Here is a 19,371-nt window from a genome sequence, read left to right on the forward strand (position 1 = left end):
TTCTGCTGCCCACATACATAGGGGACAAATGGCAATACAGGTTTCTGATCCAGCCCCGATTACTAGTAACTTCAGATGAGTGAATCAGGGGATAAAAGATCTCTATGTCTTTGGCTTTCAAATAAATACAACTTTTAAAAAAAAGAAATAAAACTTTAAGAAAAAAATTGCCTGCTCTGCCTCTTCCTACTGTATGATTATCTCTTCTAGAACCTGTGAGTGTGTGGCAGGCTGGATGTAGTAGGGTCACCAGGTCCCCCAGACGGTGGTATGTGTTTAATCTCCTTACAAACTCATCTCTTTAATAAGGCAAGAGGTCAGCTCATTCATTTCTGCTTTTGTTCCTTCTGTTTTCATGGCGGCTTTATCACTAGGAGTTCACTACTTAGCAAAGGAAACAATCCTTCCAGATAAACATATTGTGAGCCAAGCAAAAAAAAAAAAAATCACCAAATGAACAAGCACAACAAGCTGTTACTATTTGCTATTAGTATATTATCTTGCAAAAATAAAATTAAGCAGGTCTCCACTTGCTGAGCAAACAGAGAGGGATGATGATAAGGGAGTTTGTTTGGTTTCCATCATTGTGGGCAAGGATCAGCTCGGCTTTGTTTTCACGTGACTGACAACCAGTTTGCATTAACTGTAGACACCTATCCACACTAATAGCAATGACCATTAGCAGGCCAGATCTCTGCTAACAAGACATCTGCACAGGATGAAAACTGCATAATCCAAAGGCTACCTGCAGGCCTAACATCATTTGCCGATGTGTTTTATTTGGCCTGAAAGGCATCCTCAAAATATTAAACTATTGGGCCCGGCGGCGTGGCCTAGCGGCTAAAGTCCTCGCCTTGACAGCCCCGGGATCCCATATGGGCGCCGGTTCTAATCCCGGCAGCTCCACTTCCCATCCAGCTCCCTGCTTGTGGCCTGGGAAAGCAGTGGAGGACGGCCCAATGCATTGGGACCCTGCACCCGCGTGGGAGACCCGGAAGAGGTTCCTGGTCCCGGCATCGGATTGGCGCGTACTGGTCCGTTGTGGCTCACTTGGGGAGTGAATCATCGGATGGAAGATCTTCCTCTCTCTCTCTCCTCCTCTCTGTATATCCGGCTTTCCAATAATAATAAAATCTTTAAAAAAAAGTATTAAACTACTGAACAGCATCTTAAACTCAAGCAACCTCATTCTCACTAACAGGAACCAGGTGTCCCTGGCGGTAGGGCTGATGCTAGGGCTGGTATAGCATGAGCCTGGAGGTTTTGTTGTGCCACACAGCAAGAACTGAAGAGCGATGGGTTTAGCTAGGTGGTTAACTGACTGCCTGAAGAGTGAGCATTGTGGCACAGCAAAAGAGCATCAGTTAAGCCACCACCTGAGTCACAGGATTAGCCTGATACAACACCACACAAGCCCCCAAACTTACTTTATAGTTCCATTTTCTATGAACTTTCTTCAGTTCTTTCATATATACTGTTCGGATAATATGAGAAATTTGAGCACAGACAGTGTTATATAATAGTATTGAGTCAATGGTAATTTTTTTGAGTGTGGAAATTATAATGCAGAGAACAATATTTCAAATAAAACACTCTAGAAGGTTATCAAGTGAGAGACAGAACAGCTAGTCCAGTAGGAACTGCATGTTGACATCTATAGAAGCTACAAATCTCACAGCTAAGGCCTAGCTGCTACACAGGTCGATCAGCAGTCGGGAGGGACCTCTGAACATGGAATTTGGTATTTGATGGTTCTGATCCATGAAAACAGTGGAGTTGACTTGGGGACACAACTGTGTCTGCATTCCAGGTGATTGACCAACAGGCCTTGGAAAATCATTAACCATCCTGAATCAATTTTGCATAATGGGATAACAATCTCTCTCCATCTTTAAAGATTTATTTCTTTATTTGAAAGGCAGAGTTGCAGAGACAGAGAAGGAGAGACAGTGGAAGACATTTACCATCTACTGGTTTACTCCCAGTAAGGTTGCAATGGCCAGGGCTAGGCAAGGTTCAAGCCAGAAACCCAGAGCTTTTTGTGGCTGTCTCGTAGAGGTGCAGGGACTTGGGCAATTCTTCACTGCTTACCAGGGAGCTGGAAGTTAAGCAGTAGCTGGGACTTGAAGCAATGCTCACATGAGATGCTGCACTGCAGGTGGCAGCTTTGCCCACTACACCACTGAACTGGTCCTACAATATCTACTTTCTAAGGCATCACTATAGTAGTCTGTGTATCTCGGGCAATCAGCATGATTGTCCTGGGCCACCAGCCCCTAGCTGCCGACTAACGTATGTGATTCCCTTTCCTGCTCATTTCTCCTGTATTTCGTGTCTTCTAGATGATGGGCTGTCAAAGCCAGCATCTAAACTGCTGTGGTTAGCACCTGAGTACTGTTGATTTGGTCTAGACTAACTGCCCTTGGCTCGTGGGCCACAGGTACAAGACTGCAGAAGCATCTCAGAGACACCGTGATGCCCTTGGCCTCCAGCCCTTCCCAGCCCTTCCTTTTCTTCCTTCCATTTTCCTTCTAGAGAGGAGCCGCTAGTAGAGTGACTTAGGACCTTCATAAGGCACAGATTCTGATTCAGTTTTTTTGCCTTTGAAATCAAACAGCCTTTCCTTGTGGGATGCATGGATATTCCCTGGAGACCAAGTTAGGCTTGTGGTTCCTCGCCAGCTTTATGCAGAGCCAGTATGCACTGCCTAGCATGTCACTTTGTATTGCAAGGTGTCTTTCCTTTCAGAACACTAGTCATTCTGTCATCTGATTTCTGTCATGAACACTCCACTACCCCTCCAATTTATCTTTAACAGGTTTAAATTCCAGTTTTGGAAAGGGGGTAATTCTTTTCTGTGGGATTCATGTATTATTTTTATGTCAGAAGATAGAAAATGCCCTGACAGAAGAAGTCATGCACCCACTGTTTGGAACCTTTTATGGATCCTGTTACATAAAGAGTAAGGGATAGCACATGTAAGGAATCTAATGATATCCCAGATAAATGAAAGGCAGAGAGGTGGAGAGGAGAACACAGATTTCTGACATGCTGGCTCATTGCCCAAATACCTGCAATAGACAGAAAGGGGGCAAGCTGAAGGACACAATACAGGTTACCCGTGGAAGTGGCAGGTCCCTAAGTACTGGAGCCATCATCTGATGCCTCCTAGGGTGTACATTAGCATGAGCTGGAATGTAAGCAGACCCAGGACTTCAATCTAGGCACTTTAATATGGGATGTAGATATCTCAACCAGCAGCTATATCACTGTGCCAGAACCTTGCTCCTCTTCTCTCTCCTCATAATAAAAACAACAACCAACATTACTGTCTCCACTTTGCTCCACTCATCTTTCTTGAACTCTTGCTCATGAAGCATTCATCTTGCCACTCCACTCAAACAACTTTTGTCAAGATCCCAAATAGGGGCTGGTGTGTGCTAAGTTACTGCCTGTGATGCCAGCAGTCCACACTGGTACCTGCTCAGGCGCCAGCCATTCCACTTCTGCTCCAGCTTTCTACTAATGCACCTGGAAAAGCAGCAGAAGATGGCCCACAGGCCTGTGTCCCTGCAACCCACATGGGAGACCTACATGGTTCTCAGTTTCCTGCTTCAGCCTGGCCCAGGTCAGTCCTTTAGGCTCATTTGTGGAGTGAACCAATGGAGAGAAGTTAATCTTCCTGCCTCTCCATCTCCATCTCTTTCTGCAATTCTGTCTTCCAAATAAACAAATCTTTCAAAAAAGTCTCAAATGGCTCTCACATTTTGTTTAAGATTTATCTATCTTTTACTGAAAAGGCAGATTTCAGAGATGAGGAAAGATGGAGAAAGAGAGAGAGCATCCATCCACTGGCTCACTTCCCAAATGGCTACAACAGCCAGGAGCATGGAGCATCTTCCAGACCTCACATGTGGGTTCAAGGACCAAGGACTCGGGCCATCTTTTGCTGTTTTCCCAGGTGCATTAGCAGAGAGCTATATCAAAAATACAGCAGCCAGGACTTGAACTGGTACCCATCTGGGATGTTGGCACCACAAGCAGAGTCTTAACATACTATGCTATGGAGCAAGCTCTGGCTTTCAGTTTTTTAAAGCCAATGGCTAATCTCAAGTCTGTGATGTCACTAACCATTCCCTCATTCTACATTTATCATTTTTACTTATTTATTTTTATTTGAAAGTCAGAGAGGGAGAGAGACAGACAGAAACATTGTCCATTGGCTGATTCACTCCCCAAATTTCTGCAACAGCCAAGACTGGAACAGGCTGAAGTCAGGAACCAAGAACTCACTCCAGGGCTCCCATGTGGACTGCAGAGACCCAGGTTCCTGAGCATTATCAGCTTTGTGCCCCAGCTAAGTCTCCCTGCCACTTCCCCACTAGCAATCTCACCCAGTTAGCACACTGTCCTGACTGCCAGACTTTGGTCTTTAATAACCTGCTTTACAGCTATGCTTTGTTCCATATTGTAAGCTTCACCTGTCCAAAACACAACTCGTGGGTTCCTTTTCCTCATCACATGACTGCTTTTTCATTCTTCCAATTACTCAGGTCAAAAACCTTGGAGTCTTCCTTGATTCCTCATCCAACCAACAGACTCCTCTCTTACGTGTACAGGATAAATCTAGAATCAATCCACTGACTTCTCACCACAACTCCTACCAGCTGGTCCAAATCCCATCACTTCACAGCTGACTTATACCAATAGCCCCTTCACTGAACTTTCTGCTCATGAAGTTTCAACAAATCCTTCTGGAAGGAGGTCACACCAAACCACCCTTCTGCTCAGTGTCCTCCGGCTGCTCCCATTGTGTTCAGAGAAAACTCCACAGACCCTCCCATAGCCTACACATGCCTCTAAGCCTCTCTTCGGAGACCCTTCCCCTTGCTTCCTCTGCTCCTGACACACGGAACTCCGTTCCTCCTGAACACATCATTCGATGCTGCCTTGTGGCCGTCACATTTCCCCATGCCCTCTGACTGGAACCTAGATAACTGCAGGCGTAATCTTGCATTCCTTTCTGGTCTCTGTCCAAATGTCATTCATCAGAAGGGCTTCTCCTCACTACCAGACACAAGAACAAGCTCACTTTTAATCCTTTATCCCCCTTATTCTGCACCATTTAACACAGAATTACTTGTTAACTGTTGGCCTCTTCTTACTAAGATGCAAAATCATGAGGGGTCAAGAATAGTGCCTGCCCGCATCAGCTGGCAGAAGCTGGCACTGGGGACTAATTCTGTCAAGTCAAATCACAGAACCACCTAAAGAGTGCATAAACCGGGACTGAGAGAGACCTGGGAGGGAAAAAGTGGGTTCCCCCTTCCTGGGTCACTAGTCCTGCAGGAGGGCATGAAAACTAGGACGGGGGCTGGGGTGGCTAGACAGAGAGGCACTCAACAACATCCGTGAGGGCTAGATGGTTGAGTTGGTTAGATGGAACTAAGCTTTAATACCCATTGACAAGTACAAGAGCCAAATGGGATGGGGGACAGACTGGTCTACTGTTACGCATACTGGGAAACCAGGGTAGGGGGTGGGCCTGATGGGGGTTATTGTGGGTCGCCCCGACTAGGCTGCAGCTCCCACTGGTTGATGTAAGGGCTGAGTATGTGCTGGGCAGAACCAGACTGGACTGCAACACCCATTGGTTCCAGTGGAAGTTGGGGTTGAAAACAGAACCAACCCAGCAATTGCAACCACCAGCTGATCAGGGTGATGGACTGTGCCGGGCCCTATGCTTGCTAGAACATACAAGAATCTGGTCTGGGAATACCTCAAGGTTTCTTTGGAGATCTCCCCAATCGAACTGCTGGACTCAGAACTCTAACCAGGAAAGGACAGAAGACAGAACAGGTCAATCATTCATCTCAGCTATATGTTGGCAGTGAAATATGGGGCAAACGGAGACTTTATGATGGACCATATCAATCAGTGGACGACCTCATCGAGCGAAACTGGCAGCGATTCATAACTGGAGAACTATTAAAACCACTTGAGCAAATATCTCAGAGCATGCCCCACATCCAGGACTTGGGGTGGGTGGGAAACTGGGTGGGGCTTCTCCCTCAATATCCCCCTTTACCTCAGATACATGATGGAAACAATATGGACATAACAGTATTACCCACTTCCCTATACCCCCTGAACCTTTTTTTTTAACTGCAATTAACTACGTAAAGATTGTCAACAACAATACAATAAAAAAAAAAAATAGTGCCTGCCCATGGCAGGTGTTCTGTCAACACATGCCAATGAACAAGTGTCAACTGTCTTATACACAGGGTATTTCACCAAAACAATGACTCAGATAATGAGTCTCTTTAAATTTTTGTATTTATTTTCTATTTCATTTAAAATGTAGAGTGACAGAAACATAGAGGTCTGCTGATTCATCCCTCCAAATGTCTACAATAACGAGACTGAGCACAGGAGTGTGGAACTCAGTTTGGGAGTCCAAGGATTTGTGCTCACCACATGCTGGTTCCCACATGTGTATCAGCAGGAGTTTCATCAAAATAGAAGAGTCTTGGGCCTGACGCAATAGCACAGTGTTTAAAGTCCTCACCTTGAATGCACCAGGGTCCCATATGGCCACCGGTTCTAATCCCGGTGGCCCCACTTCCCATCCAGCTCTCAGTTTGTGGCCTGGAAAAGCAGTCGAGGACGGCCCAAAGTCTTGGGACCCTGCACCCACATGGAACACCTGCAAGAGGCTCTAAGCATCGGATTGGCTCAGCTCTGGCCATTGTGGCCATTTGGGGAGTGATCAGTGGATGGAAGATCTTTCTCTCCTTCTCTCTGTAGATCTGTCTTTCCAATAAGAATAAATAAATAAATCTTAAAAAGAATTTAATAAGACAACTATAGTTGGATCATTTGGTAGACAGTGAATGAAGACATGAGGGGGCTTCAAAAAGTTCATAGAAGGCCCCGGCAAGACAGCCTAGCAGCTAAAGTCCTCACCTTGAATGCCCAGGATCCCATATGGGCACTGATTCTAATCTTGGCAGCCCTGCTTCCCATCCAGCTCTTTGCTTGTGGCCCGGGAAAGCAGTAGAGGATGACCCAAAGCCTTGGGACCCTACACCCATGTGGGAGACCCGGAAGAAGCTCCTGGCTCCTGGCTTCAGATTGGCTCAGCTCCAGCCATTGTGGCTACATTGGAAGTGAACCATCAAATGGAAGATCTTTCTCTCTATCTCTCCTCCTCTCTGTATTTCTGACTTTCCAATAAAAACAAATAAATCTTATTTAAAAAATGTTCATATGAAAACAGCATGTCTGGATATCAATTTGGATTTTTTTTGGATCAGAATAAACTCATCTTTTATTTTTAAAATGGCTTTTCTAAGATTTGTTTTCTAGAAGAATGTTTAAAATGTTTATATTTATTTAAAAGGTAAAGTGACAGAGAGATAAAGAAATGGGCTAGGACAGGTTGAAGCCAGGAGCAGGTCTCCATTCAGGTGTGGTGGGGACTGGTAGGGACCTAAGTTCTTCAGCCGTCATCTGCTGTCTCCTGAGATGCTCGGCAGCAGGAAGACGGTTAGGAAACACAAGCAGGAGCTGATTCCTGGCACTGTGATATGGGACACAGGTGCCCAAATCCTGGTTTAACTTGCTGTGCCACAAGTCTGTCCCTGAATTTATCTTTCAACTCCATTTTTCCATGAATGCTTTGAAATCCACTTGCACTTCCTTTAGGAAGCAGTTTATTAGAACCGGCGCCCATATGGGATCCCGGGGCGTTCAAGGCGAGGACTTTAGCCACTAGGCCACACCGCCAGGCCCAGGAAGCAGTTTATTACTGTGAATAATGAGTGTATTGCATAAAAATGATTCATTATTGTTTCAAGCGACACAAAACAATGTTATTTCAAAGTGTTTCCAATTTTCACAAAAACATATTTTCTAAAAATCTGAGCAAACTACCTTCCATGATAGCATGTTCTGTCAGACAGCTCGCTGCACCTGCCTGTGAACTTCCCCACCACGAAGCAGGAGGGCTGCGCTGTTGTGTGCAGCCTTGAACGTGGCCTGCTTCACATTGCCAATCACTCCCACAACTGCATCTCCTTGGAAAGAAACAACTCTAGTTTCTGGAGCTCCACAACAACTTTGGGAGCTGCTTAGACAGTTTGAAAAGTGCACACACTAGGAATTCTGAGCCTAGACACAGGACTATTCCAGTCCCAATGTGAAATCCAAGGGAACATCCCTTGTAGGGATCTGGTGCTACACTGCTGGTATTTTGTTCTACCATATATACAAAGGTGGGCTAGCATTGTGGCACACTGGATTAAGCTGCTATTTGCGATGCCAGCAATTCATATGGGAGTGCTGCTGCTTCCAGGCTTGGTTGCTCTACTTTCATCCTATCCGGCTGCCTCCTGGTATGCCTGAGAAAGCAGCAGAAGATGTTCCAGGTATTTGGATGCCTGTCACTAACAGGGGAGACCTAGCTGGAGTTCCAGACTCCTGGCTTCAGTCTGGCCCAATCCCAGCAACTGCAGCCATTTGGAGAATGAACTGTTGTTGGAAGATTCTCTTTCTCCCTGTCACTCCTCTTTTCAAATAAATTTTTACAAAAATGCATAAAGGTACTTGGAAAAGATTGATTTTCCGATTTTTTGCACCAAAACAAACTGACCATTTAGTTCCAGATTTTGAAGCCCCTTTTGTAGATCCTGTAAGGGGGCATCCACTCGTCAGGGCAATCATTGTTTCCAGACCCAGAACTTACTGACATCAGATTGGGATGCAAAACATAAGTGAGGTCACCATTTTCAGCAAAGGTCAGAGACACGGGGAAAATACGGCCAACGACAGACACCTAATCACATGCACATCACAGATGTGTAGGTGGGGCTCAAAGTAGCTGTTCTAGGTGGCTATCCACCTTCCTTGCTGGGGAAGGACTATGTTTTTTTTCCCCCCAACACTGTCTTTCCTGATTTAGCATTAGAATGTCATTTCTTTTAGGGAATAATAAGGATAAGTAGTTTGTTAGTTTTTTAAATGCTGACAATCTTATCCTAAGACATCAAAAGAAAAAAAAGTCTGAAATTCTAGTTTTCCATGAAATCCAAACATCTTCAAATAAATGACAGCTTTCTAACATAAGAAATCTCACCTAGCTTTGAACTCAGAACAATGCTGAACTCCTTAACTGGGTACTCAGAGCTTCCTCCAGGGGCTGTATCAAGCAAGACCAAAGTCAGGAGCAGCCAAACTGCATTCCTGCACTGGGCCCACCTGCCTGGGCTTTCCTCCTGGCTCAGAATTGCTTCTCCTCATTGCCTCTGCTACCATGGGCTGTCTTGAGTTCTGGCTCAGCAGGAGCCCTATAACACTCACCTGGACTTCTGTTCTCAGGACCACATCAGGGGCCTGGGGTCAGGCCCCAAACTCCTCAGGCCTTCCACGTTCTAGGTGCAGCCCTGAGCCAGTCAGCCCTTATTCCAGAGCTAGATCTCATTTGTAGGGACACACACACAAACACCCCTGATTTCTAGAACACACACACCCTTGGCTTCTCTTTCCCTTCTTTCTTAAGCCTGTTAGTACCCAGAAGTCATCCTTGTCAAAACTGACTTCAACAGTGTTCCCTCAAAATACTGCATTCTCGTAGGTAGCTTTTCTGAGGATCCACTGTCTGCCCTGAAGGCCTTCTCTTCTTCAGCCTTCCAGCCTCCTTCCCATATCAAAGTCTCGCTCACACATGGCTTACCATCCTCCATTTACATCATTCACCAAGCACTAAGAGAGTTCTGCCCAGGCCTGGAGACCCAGGTGAGTGACACAGGCCCTGCCCTCTAGGAAGCTGGGGTACTGAGCTTCTGTAACACAACTGCGAGCCAACACTGTTTTAGACACGCTAGGGGCTGCTGGATAAAGAAATGGAACAAATCTGACTTTATTTAACAGATTCTTACCCCATTCATCAGCAATTATCCATGCAGTAGCTATTATGGGTGGGGAATATTGCAGAATTCTGAGAAACCAGGTCTGGCAAGAACAGACTACCCATAATGCAGCCCCAGCACCTCATACACACCAGAGCTTTCTCCATCTGTGTGTGTGTTCCAGCAGGCTGTGTGCTTTCAGATGCAGCCCCCGTGCCTGCAACTCTATCCTTGGAACACACCAGTACTCAGTTTTCAAGACAACACATCTGATTTCCAAATGTAATGGCAATACCTACCTTTCCTAAGATCCCCATCCTTCACCCCAACAATAACACTTACGGAGGCCTACTATGTGCCGAGACACAGAGATCCAGAAACAAGGCCCCCCGATTGGAGGAATGCAACACAGGATTGGCTCAGTGGGAATGAGAGGTTGGGGCAGTCACAGGTGGCCTTTGGATTCAGAAAATGTTCCTTCCTCTGCTAGAAACAGATCTTTCTCTTCAGAGTAAATGAACCCTGGGAAATATGGTTACCACCTGCTGGGGGAATGGGGACTGAGAAAGTGCAAATGCCAATCAGCCAAGAGAATCAGACAGAAGCTCTGTCTCTGCTGAGACAGGCAGGGCAGGAAAGGGTACCCCTAGTCCTTGGCAGGGCCAGAGTGTGACTTAGGACTTGTTCTTCTCAGACAGCATCCTGCAAGCAAAGAACATTTCAAACCAAAGAGAAACTTCCTAATTTCCACACACTCCATGGATCCAAAGCCTGCTCAGTCCTATTCAGGGGGCTTAACTAGAAATGAACTCAGGCATGCAAGCCACGGAGAAAGGAACTCTGGAGAGACCCGACAGCAGTGAAGGAGTAAGTGTCCCTAACTGCCACTCAAGCACCCACGTCTCCTTGTCACCACATCAGCTTACAAAGGCAGGACACAGATGTCAGAACTTTGCAACAGAGTTATTCCCTGCTGGATTCACTACAAGTCACATGCTGCAACTCACACAGACATTCAGAAAAGATAACTCTGTTAGAGGAAAAACATTTCCAGCTTCTAGGAACCAACTCTGCCCAGCTGCTTGGGTATCACAGTCTCCTTCCTGGAGAAGTCATCTTGTCAGGTGGCTCAGCAACAGACATACATGAGGTGCAACACAAATCTGACCATAGGTGAACCACTGATTTTCTGGGTGTACCGAGAATGCCAACAGAAAGGAGCATGGCAGTTGAAAAAAAATTCAAGAACAATAGTGAAACTGAGTTGGTTTGGATTCTTAGCCTATCAAAGAATAAGAGCTACTGAATTTTCAGGTCTATAGGTGATGCAGAAAAGAAGCAACTAGAAAGAAAGTACACTATTCCACAGTATCTCTGAATACCACCTTATCCCTCACTTATGGCTTTGCAAAAAGTCTGTGGAATGGGATTCAAATGCAAGTTTAATTCCGTGCAGTCTCTCCACACCAAGGGCCCACAGAAAGTTCATGGAATGGTTCGTACAGCACAGAACTATGTGTGAATTTCAACATGGGTTTTTTGGCACCAAAATAAACTGAATCTTGGAATTTCATTCATTAAGAACTTGTGAAGTACTGTGGTGGACACAGTTGGGGAAAGGATATGTAAGTGTGTCCCACGTGTTCCTTTAACCTGGCATGGCACACTTCTTTTTCTAAACCATGAAATGTCACTTTAGAAAAAAAATGAATCAGTACCTTGAGCATGCGGACTTCTCGCAGGGCGATTTTCTTAATGACAGGGTCTTCTTCTGATTCCAGAAACCTCTTGATGGCCACCATCTGACCCGTGTCCCTATTTCTGCATTTGAAAACCACGCCATAGGATCCTTCTCCGATTTTCCCAATTTTCTCATACTTCTCCATCACACAGGAGTCAGTCTGTACATGGATCTTTGCATAGCTGGAAAAGACCGCCTACAACACGTTGGCACGCTCGCCTCAAACAGCCTGGGTTTTCTTCGCCTCCCCAAAGACCAAAAACCCTAAAACAGAACGAGGGAGCCTGTCAGGGTAAGGGGTGGGACCCTGTCTTTCAAGATTTTGAAAGATTTTTTATCTGCCCGTCTGCAATGGTGGCGCTGTCAGGCGCTGTCAGGCGCCACAGCCTAATCCCCAGTGTGATTGGCTAGTAAGATAGCCAAGCAGGCAGCCTGTAACCCATCATCCTAAAAGGTTCTCCCGGTAAGGTAATCTGTCTTTTTAATGTTACAGTTCATCCGATCTCAGACACCTGAGCTGGCAGGAGGACCGGGAGCCAAGGGCTTCCCCAGTTCTCATTTCGGGTCTTATTTCTCTGCAGCAGGCAGACGCGGCGCCGGGAGCCCCACCGCGCCGCCGACCCGTCCCCGCTCCGCTTCGAGCGGCGCCACGTGGCGGCGGCCAAAGCCCAGGGGCCCGCTTTGTGCCTTCCTCCCCGCCCCGGACTCACGACTCCGCGGCGGCCGGGTCGGACTGGGCCTGGCTCCCGCCTTCGCCGTCTCTGTCGTCCGGCCAGGCTCGCAGCGGGCCCGGTCGGCGGTCCCCATGGGAACCGGCCCCGCCTGGCCTGGGCGGGCCGCCGCCGCTGCCGCGCTCTGTGAGGACCGGCCTAGGGGGAGCGACCGGGAGTGAGGCTGCAGCGCGGCCCGACGGGGGAGCGACTCGCAGCCACCCGCGCTGCCCCTCCTCTCCCGCCACGGCGACGCTTACCGGGCGGTCTGGTGGCCGACGGCCGGAGGCCTCCTGGAGCGCAGCGCCTCTGCCTGTCCTGACCCTGGGCCTTGTATCAGGGAGCCGAGGCAGTGAGAGGAGTGAAGCTGGAATTGGGGCGAGTGAGCCCTTCCCCGCCAGCAGAGGCCTTCTGGAGGAAGGGAGATTGGTGGAACATTCCAGAGCCGCCTTTATTGTTTGAAGTGCCTGGTTCCACTCCTCTAGGTCTGAGCACCTCAGGGGGGAGGCCGACGCCGACACCACCTGCGCATGCGTCCCATTGCCCGGGCGCAACACCTAGGTCAGAGGAAGTCAATCAGTTGTTCTTGACCAACCGACTGGTTGTGGGGTTTAGGAAGGAACGGAACCCTGGATGAAAAGAGAGGGGCTGCCTTGACAATGGAGTGAGTACCCAGCACTGTTAGAGGCGATGTGTGAAGACCCCTTGAAACACTTTGCCAGTGCCGACCCCTGAAATGTCCCGTGAGTGGAGTCAGCCATTTTGTAGCTCTCTGAGGAGAAGGCTCCTTCTCTTACCCATTAGGGCATTTCAGGGTGCTCCTGTTGTTCCACTGGCCTGCCTGCATTGCTTTTCCCTGCTGAGTAGTTTTCCAGTGTGGGAATGTTCCCGTGGGTGTGTATTCGTGCAGGACTCTTGGTCTTGGTTGGGATGCTGGCTGAGTGTAATAAACACGCACCGCGGGTTACTTCCTGCGGATGCGTTTCCATTCTTCCTGGGAAAATACTGACGGGGAGGATTTCTTGCCGCATGCTTTTGTAGCTTCCAGATGTTTTCCTAAGTGGCTGCTCCATTTTCACATTCCTGCCAGCGGTTTCCGGGGACTTGGCCGACTGGCCAGCCCTTGGCATGTGGATTCCATGGAACTAAGCCCTTCGGTGGCAGGGATGGTGGGGAGGGGTGATGGTCTCCTGTGGTTTCAGTTTGCGTTTCTTTGGTGACTAACACTGAGTGGTTTTTAATGTTACTTGTCATCTGGATTTTTTTTTCGATTACAATATTCTGAGACATTTTTGGCGAATACCTTGCTATTTTTCAACCTACACAATCCTATCCTGAGCAAATAGGGACCGTTTTAGTTCTTCCTGATGGGTGGTGTGCGTTTCCTGGCCTTACTGCACTGGATAGGGTGAGATCCTTGGTTTATTGCTGATCTTACAAGAGAATGCATCGAGACTTGTTCATCCTAGAGGTTTTTGCCATTTCTGTAGATACCGTGGCAGGCAGCATCTCACAGAGACCCTGTGACCCACCCCCAAGCTGAGCGCTGGCTACTGCTGCAGAGATTAGATGACAAAGAACCTGACTTCCCAGACCAGGGACCAGCGTGGCAGCCTAGTGGCTGGAGTACTGCCTTGCATGCTCCGGGATCCCATATGGATAACAGTTTTAATCCCAGCTGCCCCACTTCCTATCCAGCTCCCTGCTTGTGGCCTGGGAGAGCAGTTGAGGATGGCCCATAAGCCTTGGGACCCTGCACCCATGTGGAAGACCCGGAAGAGGCTCCTGGCTCCTGGATTCTGGCTTCGGATCAGCTCAGTTCTGACTGTTGCAGCCGCTTGGGGAGTGAGTCAGTGGATGAACGATCTTTCTGTCTCTCTCCTCCTCTCTGTATATCTGACTTTACAATAAAAATAAAATCTTAAAAAAAAAAAAAAAAGAACCTGACTTCTACCTTGTACCTTCTTGTTTTCTTTGCTGATCACTTGCTTTGAGGGACTCTATTTGCTGGGTGGTGAACTGCCCAGTGGACAAGAGCAAGGTACTGCCAACAGGGAGAGAACTGAAACCTTCAGGGCAGTAGTTTACAAAAAGGTGAAGCTTGCCTGCTCCATAAGTGATCTTCGCAGTACACCCCAGCTCCAGGGACCTTCAGGTGAGTCTGACCCCAGCTGATAACCTATGTGTATTCTGGCGGGAGACCAGGAGGCAGGGTATTCTGTTGAGTTGTTTCTGGACTCCTGAGCTCTAGAAAAACAGATAATAAACGTTGGCTGCTGTGCTTTGGGCAGTGGTGTAGTGATTTATAACCAACAGTAGAAGCCTTTTGTTGGGTTGAAGAAGTTCTGTTTAATTCCCTGTGTGATTTGATATGTTTTTGTTTTTTAAAAATCAGTAATGGATGTTCATTCTTTTTTTTATATATAGATTTATTTATTTGAGAGAGCAAGAAGGAGAAACTGGTTAACTTTCTAAGTGGCCTCAATGGTTGGGGTTAGGCCAGGCTGAAGCCAGGAGCCAGGAACACTTGGACCATCTTCTGCTGCCTTCCAGGCACAGTAGTAGGGAGCTGGGTTGGAAACTGAGTAGCCAAAACTTAAACCTCTGCTTAATATGGGTTGTTGGCATCATAGGCGATGGCTTAACTTAATATGCCCCAGGCCTCACCCACATACGCTTTTAATGCTATAATTTTCCTGTAAGGACTTCAAATGCACAGCCAAAATATTAATATTTTCATTTCTAATCAGTTGAAAATACTTTCTCATTTCACTTGAGGCTTCCTCTTTGACCCACACATTATTGTCAAGTGTGTTGTTAATTTCCAACTATTTGGGGATTTTTCCTAGATATCTTTCTGATATTGATTTGTGGTTTAATTACATTGTTTTCATGGAAAGTTTTAAATTTTTTGTAATCTGTTGAGCTTGGATTTCTGGCCCAAAATATAGTCTGTGTTGAATGCTTCTTTTTGACAACTAAACCCAAATGCCTTGAAATGAAGCAAGCAAGTCGGTGCTGGCTTCCTCGTTGCCTTCTTGTCTGAAGTTCATCCCAGGTTAGTTCAAAGTTCAGTGACCAAGGTGCGTGGAGGTGTGCCAGGCCCACGGGTTTGGAGACTAGGGAGGCAGCCAGTGCTTGGTTATTGATGCCCAGGTAGGCAGTGAACCAGAAAGCGAGCATGACTTGTAGCTGTTTTGCTTGGGGGAAGTTAGAGTAAAATATTAGAGAACAACTTTGGAAGGGAGACCAACAGCTGACGTCACCAGTTAACGCAAGAGAAAAGATACTACAGCTTCCAGACTGTCAGCAGTCCTTCCAGTTGGCTCGTGCAGAGAAGCCCAACTTGTGGCAAGCACAGGAAGTGTTTGGGAAGCCAAGGAGTGCTCTGATAGGTGTGCTACGTGTCATAGCAAGTGCCAGGAGTCATGAAGCTGCATTATTTTTCCACTGGTCTTTCTATTATGGCACTGTGTCATAGCATACTTCAGTTTTCCTGGGGTAGCACAGACAGTCCTGTGGAATTGTGATTCAGGAAGCTACCATAGATATTCCACAGAGTGATGTGTGGTGACAGTGCCCATTTTGAAGTCCCCAGGCCAGGAATGTTCCCTTGCTCCTGATGCTTGCTCCTGTGCAAGGTAACCATTGCCACTGTCCCAAGATAACACTCCTGTTTAAAGAGGGCTTCCTTGGTGGCAGGCAATGTTCAAAGAACATATACATATAAGCCTCCCTGTGACCCCAGGAGTTGAGTCTTCATTTTATCTTGAGATTTCAGATGAGATAACTAGAGGCAGCCAGAATAAGTTACTTGCCTAAGGTCTTGGGCTCCAGCACAACTGATGGTTTGCTAGCACACAGGCATGGTTATGGGTAAGACAATTGGAAGTGGCCTCACCTACCTGTGATATGCCATTGTGCAGCCTTCTCCTCTGTTCTGGAAGCTGCCAGAAACTTGTGTCTTGTCAACCTGCTGACTTGTGTCTTGTCAACCTGCTGCCTTCTCTCAGCAGCTCTGCAGCCCGCTTGGTGTGTGGTTTTGACACCCTGCAGGGGTGAGGGGAGACTCGGTGGCCTCATCAGAGTGCTGAAGCTCTTCCTGCCTCAATCATGTTTCTCATCAGGCAGAGGGAGTTGAGTCAGTGTCATCCTGAAATGATGCTTTCCACAACCTTGAGGAACCACGGGGATTTACTTCTCCTGTTTTGTGTGGATATGGAAAGGAAAATTTTTTTCTAGGGCATCTGACACACTGTGGTTAAAGACTGCCATTTAGGGGCCCTTGAGTTTCAGGCCCACTGCGTAGCCTGCCTCTGATCTTTATCACAGACTCATATGTATGTATTCAATGGCTAAAATAATTGACTGCCCCATTGTATAATAGAAGACACTGAGGCTGTGGGAGCTGGTGAGTGGAGACAGGGCCATCCTGACGGTAAGAGTGCAAAACCACCTCCACCTGTGAGTATTCCAGAGCACTTCCTCCCACTCTAGCAGTGTAGGATGAAGTGAGAACCACCAGTAACTCCTTGAGCATGGCCTTTTGTCCTTGGATGCTCTGCAGAGCTTACAGTGGGACCAACCTGCTGGTCCAGTCCTGATAAGCAACAAGCTAAAGAGAAGGCAAGCATAATCCATGCTCTTCTAGACCGACTATTGTCAACATATTATAAAACCAAGCTTGGAAGTAACTTTCTCTCATCTGGGGCAAAAATGATGAGTTAATGGACTTAGTGGGAGGTCTATTTAAATTTTAAAAAGTCTCCCCCCTTTTAAAAACTATTGTGAAGGAGTTACAGAGGGAGAAGAAGAAACAGATAAACCCTCCATCTGCTGCTTCACTTCCTAGATGGCTACAATAGCTAGCACTGAACCAGGCTAAAGCCAGGAGCCAGGAGTTTCATCCAGATCTCCCAAGTGAGTACAGGGGCCCAAACACTTGGGCCATCCTCCACTGTTTTCCCAGGTCATTAGCCAGAATCTGGATTAAAAGTGGAGCTGCTGGGACACAATCTGGTACCCTTAAATGAAGCCTATATCAGACACTGTGACTTTTGTGTCCTCTACTTCACAATGCCGGCCACCTCCACCTCCATTTCTGATTCAGCTTCTTGCTAATGTATCTGAGAGGCAGCAAGTGACAGCTCCAGTACTTGGGTTTCTGCCATTGTGGAAGACCCAGATGGGGATGTCTTTTGGCTTCTACCTGGTACATTCCCAGCTGATGCACGCACTGGGGCAGTAAGGCATCAGATGGAAGATTCTCTCTCTTTCCCTACTCACTGTCTTGCTAGTCTGCCTTTCAAATAAATGAAAATAAATACATTTTAAAGAAACAATGTAGGGCCTGGTATGATAGCGTAGTGGTTGAGGTCCTCACCTTGAAAGCCCCGGGATCCCATATGGACGCCGGTTCTAATCCCGGCATCCCCGCTTCCCATCCAGCTCCCTGCTTGTGGCCTGGGAAAGCAGTGGAGGACGACCCAAAGCCTTGGGACCCTGCACTCGCATGGGAGACTTGGAGGACGTTCCTGGCTTTGGATTGGCTCAGCTCTGGTCGTTGCGGCCGCTTGGGGAGTGAATCATCAGACGGAGGATCTTCCTCTCTGTCTCTCCTCCTCTCTGTATATCTGACTTTGCAATAAAAATAAATAAATATTTTAAAAAAGAAACAATGTAACCACTAGTAGTTGACTTCCCTAACATAGATTCTTCCATGGAGGAACCTTCTGGATGAGGAGGCAGGAAAACTGACTACCTGGGATCCAGGGGTTGGGCACCAAGTTATGTTCCAGTCTTTGGAGCTCAGCATGGTGTTTTACACTTGCCAGCATTCAAGGCCTGTTTTCCCAGCCACCTCCACTTCTGATCCAGCTCTCTGATGATGATCTGGTTACTATCAAAGCTGTCTGACCAGCACTGTGTTATAGCAGGTAAAGCTGGCACCTGCCACACCAGCATCCTATATGGGGACCAGTTTGAATCTTGGCTGCTCTTCTTCCAGCTCAGCTCCTGAACTACTGGCCTGGGAAAAGAAGTGGAGGATGGCTTAAGCCCTTGGACCCATCTGTCCAGTGCTGGTCACTGCTGCAATCTGGGAAATGAACCAAAAGATGGAATGCTTATCTATCCCTCCATGTAACTCTGACTTTCAAACACATATTTAAACACACACACACACACACACACACACAGACTGACAGAGAGGTCTGCCCTACCATGAGTGCTCTGTTTCTTTCTGCTTTTAGAAGTACTTTCATAAGGATCTGGGAAGGAAGGGTGCACATGGCATTTGGGAAAACAAAATCAAAAACCTAAAATGACTTGTTCAGAGTCTAAAAGCAAATGTGTGGCAACAAGCCCAAATCCTGGGACTCAACTCTGTTGTTTTCAGTTCTGTTGAACTGTGTGGAGGCTTCAAATTATGTAGTTGTGATTTTATGGTCAAAGAGATAGAAATCATTGGGCCTGGTGCAGTAGCCTAATGGCTAAAGTCCTCGCCTGCACGCACCTGGACCCTTTTTGGGTGCTGGTTCTGATCCCAGGAGCCCCGCTTTCCACTCAGCTCCCTACTTGTGGCCTGGGAAAGCAGTCGAGGATGGTCCAAGGCCTTGGGACCCTGCACCCACAAGGAGGACCCGGAAGAAGCTCCTAGCTCCCTATTTTGGATCGGCTCAACTCCAGCCATTGGAGGCCGCTTGGGGGTGAATTAGTGGTAGGAAGATCTTCCTCTCTGTCTTTCATCCTCTCTGTATATTTGACTTCCCAATTAAAAAAAAATCTTTAAAAATAAATCATTATGTTCTTAAGGTTATATATACTGATAAGACATTTTTTGTCTCTATGTAAATAAAAATGTAAAGAAATTTTCTCATAAATTACATCAAAGGTTAGAAATCTTAAGAAAAGCCAATGTTGGGACCAGTGTGGTGGCATAGCAAGCTAATCCTCTGCCTGCAGCAAAGCATTCATATGGACACAATTTTTTTTTAAAAAAAGATTTATT

General features: G+C 47.0%; 1 protein-coding gene across 3 annotated transcripts in view; it reads right to left on the minus strand.

Moving 5' to 3' along the window:
- Positions 1-12,834, minus strand: part of CDKL1 (cyclin dependent kinase like 1) — a 61,567-nt gene extending 48,733 nt beyond the window's left edge. For 2 of the 3 annotated variants that reach the window (XM_058666415.1, XM_058666414.1), the window contains exon 1: positions 11,630-11,864. In XM_058666415.1, the coding sequence (XP_058522398.1) occupies positions 11,630-11,797 (168 nt within the window). In that variant the 5' untranslated portion in view covers positions 11,798-11,864. Of the gene's footprint in view, positions 1-11,629; positions 11,865-12,622 lie in introns of those variants that run through there. The other variant, XM_058666413.1, reaches the window with a different exon arrangement.
- Positions 12,835-19,371: the final 6,537 nt, after the last annotated feature.

This window comes from Ochotona princeps, chromosome 6, assembly GCF_030435755.1.
Source record: "Ochotona princeps isolate mOchPri1 chromosome 6, mOchPri1.hap1, whole genome shotgun sequence".
Classification (NCBI taxonomy): domain Eukaryota; kingdom Metazoa; phylum Chordata; class Mammalia; order Lagomorpha; family Ochotonidae; genus Ochotona; species Ochotona princeps.